This window comes from Phodopus roborovskii, unplaced genomic scaffold, assembly GCF_943737965.1.
Source record: "Phodopus roborovskii unplaced genomic scaffold, PHOROB, whole genome shotgun sequence".
NCBI lineage: Eukaryota > Metazoa > Chordata > Mammalia > Rodentia > Cricetidae > Phodopus > Phodopus roborovskii.
This window is the reverse complement of record NW_026126418.1, coordinates 53941025-53955596: the sequence shown is the minus strand read 5'-3', so window position 1 is coordinate 53955596 and position 14572 is coordinate 53941025. Positions and strand designations below refer to the sequence as shown.

At 35.3% G+C, this 14572-nt stretch overlaps 1 protein-coding gene across 2 annotated transcripts in view; it reads left to right on the top strand.

Annotated features, from left to right (window-relative positions):
* Epc2 (enhancer of polycomb homolog 2) overlaps positions 1 to 14572 on the top strand; it is a 105451-nt gene that overhangs the window by 64400 nt on the left and 26479 nt on the right. For both annotated transcript variants that reach the window (XM_051184724.1, XM_051184723.1), the window contains exons 3-4: positions 5322 to 5467; positions 11839 to 12045. In XM_051184724.1, the coding sequence (XP_051040681.1) occupies positions 5322 to 5467; positions 11839 to 12045 (353 nt within the window). The remainder of the gene's footprint in view (positions 1 to 5321; positions 5468 to 11838; positions 12046 to 14572) is intronic.

Below are 14572 nucleotides of genomic sequence, written 5' to 3'. Positions count from 1 at the left end.
GATTGCAGCTTTTCAACCAATTTGGAATTTGTTGTTGTAAATGTGTTTCTTTCTCTATAGCATTTTGTTCCTGTTTTATTGTTCCATTAATAATTTTCATAGTATATTTTTTCTTGCACTGTTTCCTCTAAAAATCCTTCCTGCTGTTTGTTTTTGTTTAAAAAGCTGAATTACTCAATTATCTAGTGATATTTGAGTAAGATCATGTAACTGATGGTCTTTACAATCTGTCAGCGCCCTACAGAAGGGTTCTTTGCTCTTATTCCTGAGTGGCTGAGTTGAGGCATGGAGTTAATGGAGTGGAATGGCTGTGATAGGATAGATAAATAGTTCCTTGTGTTTTACCTCCACTGATACTGCAGCTCTACTTGCCTTTCATACACTAGTGTTGTAGTTCACAGTTTTCTGAAGAAGCCTTTATAAATCAACTTCCAGGTTGATGTTTGAGACGAAAGTATTTCTCTAGCTACCCTGAAGGAAAACAAAGTCTATTTTATCTATATAAAGATTTCCAGCCAGTCTTCTTGTTTTCAGACATACATTCATTCCCTTTGAAGGTAACTTTGATTTTAGCTAACTCCTAGATAAAGAGAAGGAAGGGGACTGAATCATACAGTCTGTTTCAATATTCTCTTACTAATTCAGGTCCTCTATACTTCTGAAAATTATTGTTAAATTTTACTTTATTCTCATCGGCTCTTAATGACTTGCCATTTGAATAAAAATGGCTTTTGTCAGAATGGAAATTTGAGACAAGTATCATGATCTTTCTCTTACTTAACTTCGTGTTTTGATGAAGGAAATCTGCTGTATATACTTTAAAATCTGGCTATATGAGTGACTCACTCATCTATGGAAGGGTATCAGAACTGTGTAAGGGTCCAGGGCAAGGTATACATCTATACAGATACATACATACAAATTCCTACATATAAAGGTGATTTCTGTAAAGTTCCGAATTCACAAAGAAGTAGAGAATAAATCAGTACGCGCTTTGTTATTTGTAAAGCCTTGATATTTAAGCATTCTGATTGTTATGTTCAGTATGCTACACATGGTATTGCACTCCTATGTAAATAAAAAGAAGAGCATAAGTAGGTAAGTAAAATAAACTAGAGTTGATGGTGTTCTAAAGGCCATGAAGTGGAGACCAAATTATAGACAATAGAATGTTTCATCATCAACAGATAAAAAGGAGTAGCAGAACATATTGACTGCTTAAAATACTATATTGAGTAAAGCATTATTCCTTTTCTTCTTTAAAACTGAGAAACACATATAGTTTTAATAGTACCTAAAGTAGTATTAGAAGGTGAGAAAAAAATATGTCTTAAAGGACTTTCTAATTAAAACCTTCATTAGTAAACACTTATTCTACTATTCATTACTGGGCCAATGACATAGGTCTTCACTTGTTGGAGCTTCAGCCTCTTGTGCTTTTATATGCATTGGAGGTCGGACGGACGGACGGAGGGAGGGAGGGAAGGATGAAACTTACACCCAATGTAGTTCTTCCAGCTCCTCCAGTCAGGAAAGGAGTAGAAAGAAACTGAGCTAGTATTACCATTCCTGTATCTTTCCCTCCTGGAGATTTGAGAGGAAAGGTAGAGGAAGAGAATAAATGTTTCTCTGTACCATCTAACATGCAAGGAACATGATTATTATATGGTAGTTAGTAGTTACACTGATAATGATACTGTAAAGTGATGAGAGCAACTGCCTCATAATTGTGTGATCCACTGAATTGGATACCACTCGTTTTATACCATATTTAGTTAGCTACTTCAATCTGAAAACATCTTGCCATTATTTCAGCTATTGGAAATCTGATCTTCCCGGTTATATGTGTTTCATTCCATTAGGCTGCTGTGCTAGTTAGGTACTTAGATATGAATATGGCCAAATGCTAACTGACTTTGAAAGATACTCCTAGCTATGCATATATCCTTAAGTTATAACCAGTCAACTTGAAAATAATTTATATATCCTGTATATATTCAAAAGACTATACAAATCTCTTTCCCATGTAGTAACTGTTGCTCTTCTTACATAGGAAACCAAGCTTTTTTAGTGGACACTGAAAGGAATTTTCTGCTCTTTCCCATTTTATTTTTCCTTCTCAGCATGATTATACACATCTTTAAGCCCTCTTGTGTTTCTTTTTTGTTTTATTGTTGATATACTTTCACCACGGACATTTACATGCAGGGAAACATACGCCATGATTAACCTTGTCATTGTCTTTTTACTTAAATTTCACTTTTTGAGATTATAACATTTCTCCCCTTCCTCCCTCCAAGCTGCCCCATACACCCCCCCCCCTGCTGTCCTCATTCATGGCCTCTTATTCCATTAATTATTATTACAATTATATATGCATAGGTATTGCTAAATATAACCTGTTTGATCCATATTATGTTACTTGTGTGTACATATTCAGGGCTGATTATCTGGCACTGGACAACTGGTTGATATGCTCTTTCCTGAGGAAGACTGTTTCTCCTTTGCCCAGCATCCCTTAGTTGCCTGTAGGGTTAGGCCTTGTGGGCCTGCCCCCATCCACATTGACATGTCTGTTGTCCTTGAGCAGTCATGTTGATGAGACTTTATGGGTGTAGCTTCTAACATTGCTATGAGACAGCAAGCTGCTGTTCCTCTGGCTCTCCAAATCTTTCTGTTCCCTCTTCCTCAATGTTCCCTGAGCCTTAGGTACAAGAACCTTTCCAGCTCTTCCATCTCCCCTCTACTCCTCCTTTTAACATATTGTCAGATCTCCTGTCAATTCTCACCATTAATTTTTCTAAACTATTTCCTAGCTTTTCTTGTCCTTTCCCCTGCCTCACAAGTGGGGAAGCTGGCTTTTGTCAGACTAGAATAAGAAGATAGAGCAGATAGGAGGTGGAGGAACAAGAGGTGAGTAAGATTAGGTAGGTGTGTACAAGATGGTTGTGCAAATTTTATATATAGCCTTGCCCTTGAACTTTTGGGAAATTCTGTTTACTATGGAAAGTAGCATATTGGGTTAATGCTGCTTAGCAGTTAGGAAAGTGTTTCTTTAAAATAGCTTCTATTCATATCAGCTACCTGGTTAATTGTTATTAGTCTACATACTAAAGGTGTTCATTGTGTGCAGCTACAAAAAGCGTTTCTTTATGGAAGAATGGTGTTTAGTAATCTCTATAGTTTATAGGCTCTGTAATGTCTCTCATTGAGTTTGATGTGAATTGGATTGACTTTTTGAAAGCATTCTTATGAGTAAGTGATAATCATGTGATTATAATTATAAAAGACTAAAATTACATTTTAAAATTTTCAAATGTATTTTAAAATCAATCATAAGTACAAAATAGTATGTTGTAAGTTCACTAATAGCTAGAACTCCTGAATATAGGATGCAGTACAAGTTGAATACATTAACATTGTGAAATTTCAGAATCTGAGACTCATTAGGACATAAAATATCTACTATATAGAGAGGCTAAGATAGTCAATTCAGTAGGCATAAGGCACATTAGCTATTGTCTAGCCTATAGTATTGGCTAACATTTATTTTTATTATTGTATTTAGTGGTAAAATGTTTTAAAAATGAATTAAGAATTTAAATCTTATCTATAGTGACTGATTTTTATTAAAGTTAATAAGCACATACAGTTTCTCTTGTCACTATTGGAAATTACCCTTAAGAATGTCATGCTTGAAGCCGGGTGGTGGTGGCACACGCATTTAGTCCCAGTACTTGGGAGGCAGAGGCAGGCAGATCTCCGTGAGTTTGAGGCCAGCCTGGTATACAGAGTGAGTGCCAGGATATGCTCCAAAGCAATATAGAGAAACCCTGTCTTCAAACAAACAGAAACTAAAAAAGAATGTCATGCTTGAATCTGTGAATTTTACAGGTGTGGAAGATAGTTATTTATAGGTCCACCTTCATATGCAGGGAGACTTAAATAACCAGCATGCTGGTGACTGATTTTTTCTTACTGCTTTGTTCTAAACTCTCACCATGTATTTTTAATATGTATTTGTACAGTTTAGCTTCTTCAATAAAGTCATTGGTATTTTAAAATATCCAACAGTGCATATCAGACAGAAAATTGGTATTCCTTTTTCTGTCCTTGAACTCCTGTCCTGATAGCCCCTCTTGAGCAGAAGTAGAGAATTATCAGCAATTTCTTCTTTTTTTCCTTCAAAATACTCTGCATTTAAACATGTGTACATATACCCACCCGCGTCCTTTCTATACCTTGGCCCTCTGCCTTGCGCTCTTTCAGCTTCACCCCCATCATGAGTACTCACAGCTCATTGCCACCCTGGGCTCTGGTTAACATTCTGAGCATACACACACACACACACACACACACACACACACACACACACACACACACACACACACACACACACACAGTCATTTCTCTTTTCCTCTACAGACTGCTTAGTTTGCATTTTTACTTCACCATGGTGTCACAACCAATCCCTTACATATTTTTTCTATATAAATTTAAAAGTTACTGGAATTACCAAGTCAGAGAGCATTTATTTTAATTGATAAATACCAGCTTATAATTTCATCTCACATTTCCAAATAGCTTAATATCAACTATTAGATCTGTGTGTATGCTTGTCTGCCTAATTTGCATGTGTAAAAATCCATTGGTATTTATTCTCCACCAAAAATTCTTTGCCAGTTGTTTTTAAAAGTATTAGGGTTTTATATTTCCTTACATTTTTATGTGTTGTTTTCCCCTTAGTTCTTTGTCTGTTAGGTTTTTGTTATAAAATTTTATATGTAGAAATTTAAAATTTTATATAATCAAGAGTTTTAAGTTAGTTTTTATGGCGTTTGAATTTAAACTGTCCATATATTTTCCTCCTGCAATTTCCTTTTACATTTTAGTGTATCTGGAGTTTTAAAAATATTATGATATATCTTTATTTAGCTTTACAGTAAGAGTAGGAATTAGCTTTAATTTGTTTTTATAACTAGCCTGCCATTCTAATACCATTAAAAATATTTTTATTTTACATTTTATCTTCAGTGTTTTGCATTATATGCTATATGCTAAGCTTAATTATGGATTTTGAAATGTTCTTCCATAGTTCTTATGTTACCATACTGGCATGTGCATCTCTGTTATAACTGTGGTTTTATATTTTGTCATAGGTGTGGGGTACTTTAAAAATACTTTCTTAGTTGATGTTTTTATTCTGTCAAACTTTAAATCATGTTTAGAGTGATATGCCTGCCCTTGTACAGTCTCTAAAACTAATTTTTGTGTTCATAATTTCAACTCAGTTTCAAGAATTATTCTTTCTTTTCCCCTAGCTTTTAACCTAGACAACGAGCAACCAGATTATGATATGGATTCAGAAGATGAGACATTATTAAATAGACTTAACAGAAAGATGGAAATTAAGCCCTTGCAATTTGAAATTATGATTGACAGACTTGAAAAAGCCAGTTCTAACCAGGTACTGTACCATGTAAAAGTGTCTCTTTATAATTAAACCAGTTAAACCTTTGCTTCGCCTCATCTAACTATATTGTCTGAATGTGCTGTATTTTACTGTTTGTTGAATTTCTTTTCTTTTTTAAATCCTAAAATTACTATATGAGCAACATATTTATAAATTTTCTTAACCCCCCCCCCCCCGTTTTTTTTTTTTTTTTTTTTTTTTTTTTTTTTTTTTTTTTTTTTTTTGAGACAGTGTTTGGAGGCTGTTCTGGAACTCTCTCTAGACCAGGCTAGGCTTGAACTCACAGAGATCTTCCTGCCTTTGCCCCACCCCCACCCTGCCCTCTCCCCCGCCAAGGGCTGGTAGCAAAGGCATGTGCTATCAATGCTCAGCTTCTTCATTTTCCTGAATAGGAGCATAGAGAATAATGTTCTTACTTTTTCCCATATGGGTAAAATAGTGTTATAGTGCCTTGATCCTTTGCATAGTTGCTGCATTCTTTATATCTTAGTAACTAATTTTGTTTAATTGGGTTTCTGAGATAGTTATCTTAAACCTTATTCAGTTACCCAAATTTATACAAGTTTCCACTATGGTTAATAACATATATTACTCAAAATGCTAAGTTAAAGAAAATTGTTCACGAAGTAATTGAGAATTTTCTTTGGTAAGCTGCTTCAAAATCTCACAAGGAATTTAAAATAATAATTGTCTTTCTAGAAAGAATTAAATGGCACATATCAAGAGGCTTTAAGTGTCTTAACATATGTAAGACCAGATATCATCCCCCTTGCACAACATTAAAAGAGAGACATTTGCCTGTGTGATGGTTTATAATTGAAAGTGACTAATACCATAGGACATTGTTTATTACATGATGCTAAGTTTTGAAAATAGGATATAAAACTTACTAAGAAAACTGAAGTTTGGGTGAAACATATTTGCATTTACATTTAGCAAAAGAAGACACGACAAAATGTCAACAATGGTTTTATTTGGATACTGAATTTATTGGGGATTTTTATATTCTTTATGCTATTTCCTTTTTCTTTTTTTTCTTTTTTGGTCTTGGCAAGCTTGCTATAATAAATGATGTATTGCTGCATAACTGGATTTTTAAATAAGCTGTTTTAAACAGTACTTTTGATGGACCTGTGTGGTATATTAATTTGTTAATTATACATTTATAAGAAAGTTAGGGATATAACAAAATTGCAAATAAACTATATAATAGATTCTTAATTCTTTTCACCAGTTTACCTATAAAAATTAATTTCCCTTACAACTTAAATTCTTTAAATCTCTAAGGAGGCGGTTTTCAACATATGGGTCATGACCTCTTTAGGGGTTGCATATCAGATATCCTGTGTATCAGATACTTATATCACAATTTATAACAGTAGCAAAATTATAGTTATGAAGCAGCAACAAGAATAATTTTATGGTTGGGGTCACCATAACATGAGGAACTGTATTACAGGGTCAAAGCATTAGGAAGGTTGAGAACCACTGCTCTAAGGTGTTACTAGCTCTTCACATCATTTCAGAGCCTTTGCATTGGAAAATTACTTGCCTGTACTGTTAGCCAGTGTTATCCTTGTTTTGATTGAAATAATACCCAGTGTTCTGACAAAAGAACATACTTCGAGGCTGGAGCAAAAACTCAATTGGTAAAGTGCTTATGAAGCATGGGAATATGAGACCATGTTTCTAGAGATGCTCACTTCACAGTTGTGTTCAGTTGCCCTGAGTTTATATCCAGAGGTATAAGACAGTTTCTGGGGTCATTTTATGTACAAATGTTCCCAGCAAATCTAGGCTGGGATAGTCTTTTGGAATTTATTCTATTTTCTATAATGGCTTAGAAATTCACTTGATATGGCTGAGATAATAGCATCAAAAGTCTTCTGTTCCCTGTTGAATGGCATACTTTTCTTGGTGTCTAGGTTTAAAAAGAAAAAAAAGATGATAACATTGAATGAGACAGATGAACAAGCTCTACCTTTGTGCAGCTTATTATTCAAGTAGGAACAGGATAAATAAAAAGGCACACACCTGGCAGTTTGATGCGCATGTGCTCATTGCCAGCTTGTTTTCTCTTTGCTTAGGAATAAGATTCTAGGCCTTCAAACAAGTTTCTAGAATACATGATAGCACCAAAGAAATAATGACAGAGTTGTCATCAGATGACTGAGATAAGATCCTGTTAGCAGAATTAAGAATTTATAGGCCTCAGGAGGCTAACTATCCTCCTCCTAGCTCCCTGCTGTTAATTCTTATTTTTTTCTTTTGGGGGCTGGCATGATATCTCAGGGCAGAGGATTGAGATTATAGTAAACTAGTATCCATTAGGTTAATACAGGAAAAACTTGAAAGAAAAAAAAAGAGAGAGAGGCAAAGTTTTTTGCTCCTGTCTGGAGGTCACTGCAATGAAGTGATTTCTGAGAATGGTATCCAATGATGTGTTCACTTATTATCCTTTTTCCCGTTGTAGTGTTGGATATTGATCATGTGGCCTTGTGTGTACTAAGAAATTTCACTACTATGCTCTCCTCTTTATCTTAAAACTCTTCAGTGTTGTTCTTAAACAGCTTTATCCTTTCTGGTTTTATTTATCTATCCTCAGCTCTTAGTCCTTTATCTCAAGTTCCCATCAGCTTCTTGCTGGCCCTCGAGTTCTGTCTCTACTTGCTAAGCTCTAAAACATTGCTAACAGCAGAATTTTCAAATTCATCATTTTCAGACTCCCTATCCATTCTTTAGATCTCCCTTTCTTTCTAGATTAAGGGCATCATCTTTTATCCATTTGACCAGCATTGTACTTAATGATTGACTTCCTTATAATCATCCACAGCCTAATATACCCTAAATGAAATCAGTGATTTTGTTCTAAGTGTTGTATTGTCATTTCTACCTCTTCCATTCTTATTGTCTCTCATCTGAACTTTTATTCTGCTAGTCACTACTTTATTAAAAACTTTAAGAAGGAGAAAAAAAAAAGTTAGATGGTTTTTGCTAAAGAATGTCTTCCACCTGACTCCACATATACAACTTCTCTGTGATCCCCCAATGCCCTCTGCCCTTTGCCTAAAAGGCCAAGTCTACATTTCTATAATAAGCAATAGTCTAAACCCCAATGTGATGGTTTTTTAGTAAACATTTCACAATTGCTTAACATCTATCATCATCAGAGCCTGAAAAAGTAGCTACACTGATTTCTATCCTGCTTCTTCCCCTCAGCCAAAATCTATACTGAAGTTCCAGGATTTTCATCAGTTCTATTTTTCTAGTGCTAGATTCCTGCTAGAATCTATGAGATTAGAAGTAGAAGGGAAGCTAGAGCTGTAGCATCTTCCTGAGAAGATTCCTAGAGCATCCCAAATAGTTATTTTTCAAGAAAAATATGTTGATAAAGAGCTATTTTGTTGTCTGGTCCACTCTAGTTGTCATAAAGGTAAGTTTTAAATAGTCACACTCTGTGCTTTGATAATTTTAGTACTGTGTTATCAAATCGATGAAAAAGACTAATTTAAAATTTTATGAGCACAGGGTATTGCTTGCATGTTTGTATGTGCACCATGTAGTGCCGGTAGACATAAGAATATGTTGAATCACCTGGAACAAGAGTTAAGGATGGTTGTGATCCACCATGACAGCATTAGGAAGCAAACTAGGGTCTACAGTAGAACTATTGTCCCAGCCCCCAAGTAACTCAAATTTAGTGTTTATGATTTCCATTACAGCTCAAAGTGTTGTTATACCCAGGTTTGTTTTAACTTTGTATTGCTGGAAAACCAGTGTTGTTCATGTTGCTTCAGAGATTGGTTTTAGCGCATTGGCAGTTTTATCAGTATGTGGCTTGGAAAAATTTTTTCCTAAATGAAAACTGTAGTGAAAGCTTTGAATGAAAGAATGAATTCACAGAAATTTTTTTGAAGTTATCTCAAATATGAAGATAAGTGGAATAGTGTGATTTGTTTGTTGGTTGGTTTGTTTGGCTAGTTGGTTTTTTGTTTTGAGACAGGGTCTCATGTAGATTAGGCTAGCCTAGAGCTCTTAGTCCTCATGCCTCTACCTCCTAATTGTTGAGGTTCTGGTGTTTATCACTAGGCCTTGTAATCGTATGAATTTTAATGGATTAGTTTTGGTTCCCTATGGACAGGACCATACTATGCTATTTAGTTGTGCCATTAATAGGCTTACAATTTAAATGGAAGTCTTATTTTTTATTTGGACACATGTTCTTTGAAAAATAGTACATGGCTGATATGACAATGCTTTTTCAAGGATTCTGTCTCTGAGACTTTGTGGTTCTGTCAAATCTTCATTTCTATAGTTTGAAAATCTTTCTATTTTCTGGGCCCTTGATAAAAATAATGCCTTTTCTTCAGTTTAATACATGGAGAATACTCAGTGTATTACAGTGTATACTTCGCTTAATTGAATGCTGATATTTTTTTCTTCCCATTGGCTTTCTATAATTGTGTGGCACTATAAATTTGGAGTTGTTTGATGAGTAAAAATGTTTGTTGTGTTATCTACATAAAATTATGTCACTCCTTCACTACATTCATGTAAACCAACTGTTGTTACTCATTCTTGGAGACCATAAGGTGAAAAAGCACCATTTAACACGTTAATGTAGATCTTTTTGGAAACCAACGGATTTGAAAGAAGAAAGGTAAGACAAAGATGGTCTGTAGCAGAGTCACCCTCACAGAAAAGAAATGTAAGCTCTCCCAGGTGAAAAGTTTCTGTACTCTGCCTATATCTGATTTCACCCATACTCTATCCTAAAGTTCCCACATTCGCTTTAAGCTTTGTGTTTGTCTTTCCTTGAGAAGACCAGACCAGTCAATTAGCTTTTTAACAGGATGTAATGGATGTGTCAATGAACTGTAAATTAGAAAAAGATCATGTCTTTTAAGGCTGGGAAGCCTTGCTGAAGTAATGCAGCAAGGTTTTAGTGGTTTGATTGAACAGAACTTGATAGTGTTTATTATTATTAGTCATTTGAACACATTGACATTGATAACCTGCTGAAAGCCTGTTCTCCATTTGATCTTTTGACTGTGTGTTTACATTATTTGTTTTGCCTTTCCTAGCAACTTGATCATAATTTGTTTCCACTTCCAGTTGTAGCAATAGGAAGGGAGGGTGTGTGTTTGTCTATGTCTGTGTGTGTCTATGCATGTGTGTCTGTGTCAGTGTCTGTCTGGTAGGGCAGCCAAATTGTAAGACATCAGTTAATCAATTAAAAAAGTGACTACATAGATTTGGGAAGTCCAGGGTTCAGTACATTTATTCTGTAAAGTTACAGCAGCATAGGAACTCACTTAAGAAAATTATGTATTGAGTTGTGTCTTTTTTGGATTACTTTATATAACATATAGAAATTTTTCTGCTTATTTGATTTCTAGGGAACATATCTTAGGTTCTGTCTCTACTTGTGACAAATGACTCTTCTCTAAAGTGGCTTGAGTGTCATCACTTCAGCAAGGCTTCCCAGCCTTAAAATGTTATGAGAGCTTTCTAATTTAGAGTTCCTTTTAAGTAACAGACACCCCCATTACATCCTGCTAAAAACTGAGTGAATGGTCTGATCTTCTCAAGCAGCAAGATAGTGTGTATGATTAAACAAATTTGTATACATTTAAATGTAAGTCAGCATTATTTGACAATATATTGAACCAGGGGGTGTTGAGAACAAGAATTTTCTAGCATTTAGTCAACTCAACTAGTGTGGTTACTTTTATATGTATTTCATACAAGGGATTCAACATTTCATAAAGTTGAAACCTGTCCTGTTTAATTGTTAGCTTCAAAATAGTTATAGTGAGTTACAGTATATTTTAAAAATAGATAAAAAGAAACCCATATCTTCTACTTTCTGCTGAAAACTAAACAGATAGATGCTAATACACTTGAAACTAGCCAACTTGAAGTGGGGTAGAATCTTCTAATACACAAAGTTTGAAGGCTTGTAGAAGTATCTTCTACCACAAGACACATCAATGGAAATCTTTCCAAGTATCACTCATCCTACTTCATTAAATATTTGCATATGTGTATATGTATTTGTGTGCGTCTGTGTGTGTCTTTGTGCAGTGACACTCCACCTTTTTAGTTATATACTGAACCCCATCTCCCCAACCTCTTATCAAATATTTTAAATAGTACTACCTCCCTGAAGAAAATACTAATTTTTTAAAATAACATCCCAACTTCTGAGTCTTTTGTTAGGTTGAATAGAACTAGGTCTTTACCAGCCACATCACTATCTAATTGTAATTATTTAAACGGATCACATTTTCTCCAGTTGCTGTAGTTTAACCTGATTTCTTTCTCATCATTGCCCTTGGTGACATTTTGTGCTTTCTGTTTAGCTTGTAACACTTCAAGAAGCAAAACTGTTGCTAAATGAAGACGATTACCTTATTAAAGCTGTATATGACTACTGGGTAAGAAAACGGAAAAACTGCAGGGGGCCATCCCTCATCCCCCAGATTAAGCAAGAGAAAAGAGATGGCTCTACCAACAATGATCCTTATGTTGCATTTCGGAGGAGAACAGAGAAAATGCAGACTCGTAAGGTAATGTCCACATTGTATTTAATTGAATATAGCTTGATAGTATTTACTATCATTTATCATTTGAACAAAGTGACATTGATGGCCTGAAAGCCAACTTTTCAGTTGATCTTTTGACCATGTGTTTACAGTATTTGTTATGCCTGCCTTAGCAATCTGTCGATAACTAGTTTAGACTTGTAGTTGTAACTATAGGTAGAGTTCTGTGTGCTTTTACACTCATGAATCACTTCTATTTGAGAAGCTAAGAATCTGAACACAACTTTTCCTTGTCAGTTATTGAGGCTTTTTGAAATGGTATTCTTGTTCTTGCAAGTGAAAATGGTCTTGTTGTCTCTAAGTTTATGGGCTTGTAGGAAGTAAGGAAGAGTTCTTTTTCAAACCTGTTCTGGAAATCACCAAAAGTAATAGTGGCATCTTTTTCTCGCTTTCTTAATTGTCAGTTGTGTCAGATTTCAAATTGACAGATATGCTTACATCTGAATTCCAAAAGTGTGAGCCAGAATTTAAGAAAAATAAAATTTTGTACTCTGGGATGATATGACATAAAATAAAATGGAAGTATTGTTTCAGGGTATTGTTCTCTGGCTTGCATTTATCATAAGGAACAGTGAATACTATGCATGGTGTCACAAGGAAACAGAAACACTGAATATAAAAACTGAAGACTCTGGAACGTAGAATTTCCTATGGATTCTTGTTTCTGCTAACATTGAAAGCTTATCTTTGTCAGCTGTTAGATTAACAGCTGTGAAGTACAGCAGATGCAGGGATTTGTATGTTTTAGGAAAAACTCTCCTACTGGCTAATTACTAGAATGTTTGTATGTCTTTAGTGTGAATGTGATTTTCCTAAGCGTAAAAGAATAGATTTCCCAAGAATAAATGGCTGTCAGTAGCACAGACCTGTTTCTCAGTTTAACACCCCAGCCTCTGCTAAGAAGAGCCAAGGATTTTAAGGTTATAACATCTTAGTTAAAAAAGATTAAGGTGAGCTAAGTTTGTGAACACAGTAACTGTGGGCTGGCTGTGAAGAAAGAGACTTGCCAGCCCACCAGTTGCTGTTTAGAAGTGGTGTCATCAGCTGGCTTATATTATAAATATGACTGTTAGTAATTTTTTTCAGGTGGGAAACTAGTGTTGTGCTACTTTTAGTGAGTAGGTTGAAATCCTTGAAATTGATGATTTATTTACATATAAGTGATATTCTGGATATAAAAGTAAACTTTATTTTTTAGCAGTGTATTGTGAGAATTACGGGTAACTGTTTCTTAAAATAGGCATGGCAGTCACCACCCCACAATCACCAATACCAATTTTTCCTAACATTGCTTCTTGCCTTTTGTCTAGCTTACTGTCTTCATTTTCCTCTCCAGGGTACTGCTTTTTCCTTTTCAGAACTCTTTGTTTTTCATTCTTCTCTTCAATTGTAGACCAAATGGATCATCCTTGTCATGCACTGTGTGCTATTAACAAAGGTTTACTGTGTTTCAAAATTAGAAAGATGGGAAAGTGCTCCACAGATCTTGTTGTACACTTGGAATAAAGGAGGAGGGCAGGATGGGCCATGCAGGATAATACTGCTGGTATTAAACTTAAAAACACTTATAGCTTGTGCAGAGGCCAAGACTATTGTTGACATGGCAATATTTGCATGGCAGTCTAGAATTTAACTATAACTCACTGAACTAAAATTAAGTTGGACATTTAGGACATTTTTACACCAGATAATCTTATCTGAATGTATTGGTTAGAAAGTCCTAATCAGCATGTGTATTTAATATGCTAACTACATAGATGTAGTCTTATTATTGCCTGTGCCATCTGTCTACCTCTGACTCAGAAAAAGTAATTGTGTGGAAGGGATGCTCCCAGGTTCTCAGTTCTGCCTGTGCACATCAATCACCTGTGAATCATTTTTTATGACAAAAAGATCTGCAATTGACTCCAAATGACAGTAGTTTGAAAATCACTTCCCTAGGGATTTGATGGTAGGCACAATAAGTACAATAAGAAAAGAGTTAATCCTGAGGAGCTGGGAGGATGGAACAGTTAAGAACACTAGTTGCTCTTAGTGAAGATCTAAGTTTGGTTTACAGCTTACAACTTCTGTAATTTCAGCTCCAGTGGCTGGAGCTGAACACCTGTGGCTTCTCTGGGCACCTGCACTCATGTACAGATAGCTACATACACATACCATTAAGATAAAATTAAACATTAAATGAAAAAGGTTTTAAAAAGAAACATGAGTTGCCCCAGAGCAGAGACAGTTATAAGGTGTGAAGATTATTAGAAACTAGAGAGTAAGGTGTAAAAGGAGTTCTTAATTGGTCTAAATAATAAAAACCCAGAGTCAGATACAGTGGAAAATGCTGAGAGATCAGAGAGAAGAAGGAGCAAACCAAAGCCACATTTGCCTCATTAGCTTCTCAGTGGACAAGAGAGCGGGTTTCTGTTTCTTCCCACTTATATCCTCTCTCTGTCCAGCCATCTCACTTTCTGTCTGACTGTACAGATCTCCAGACCTCTAT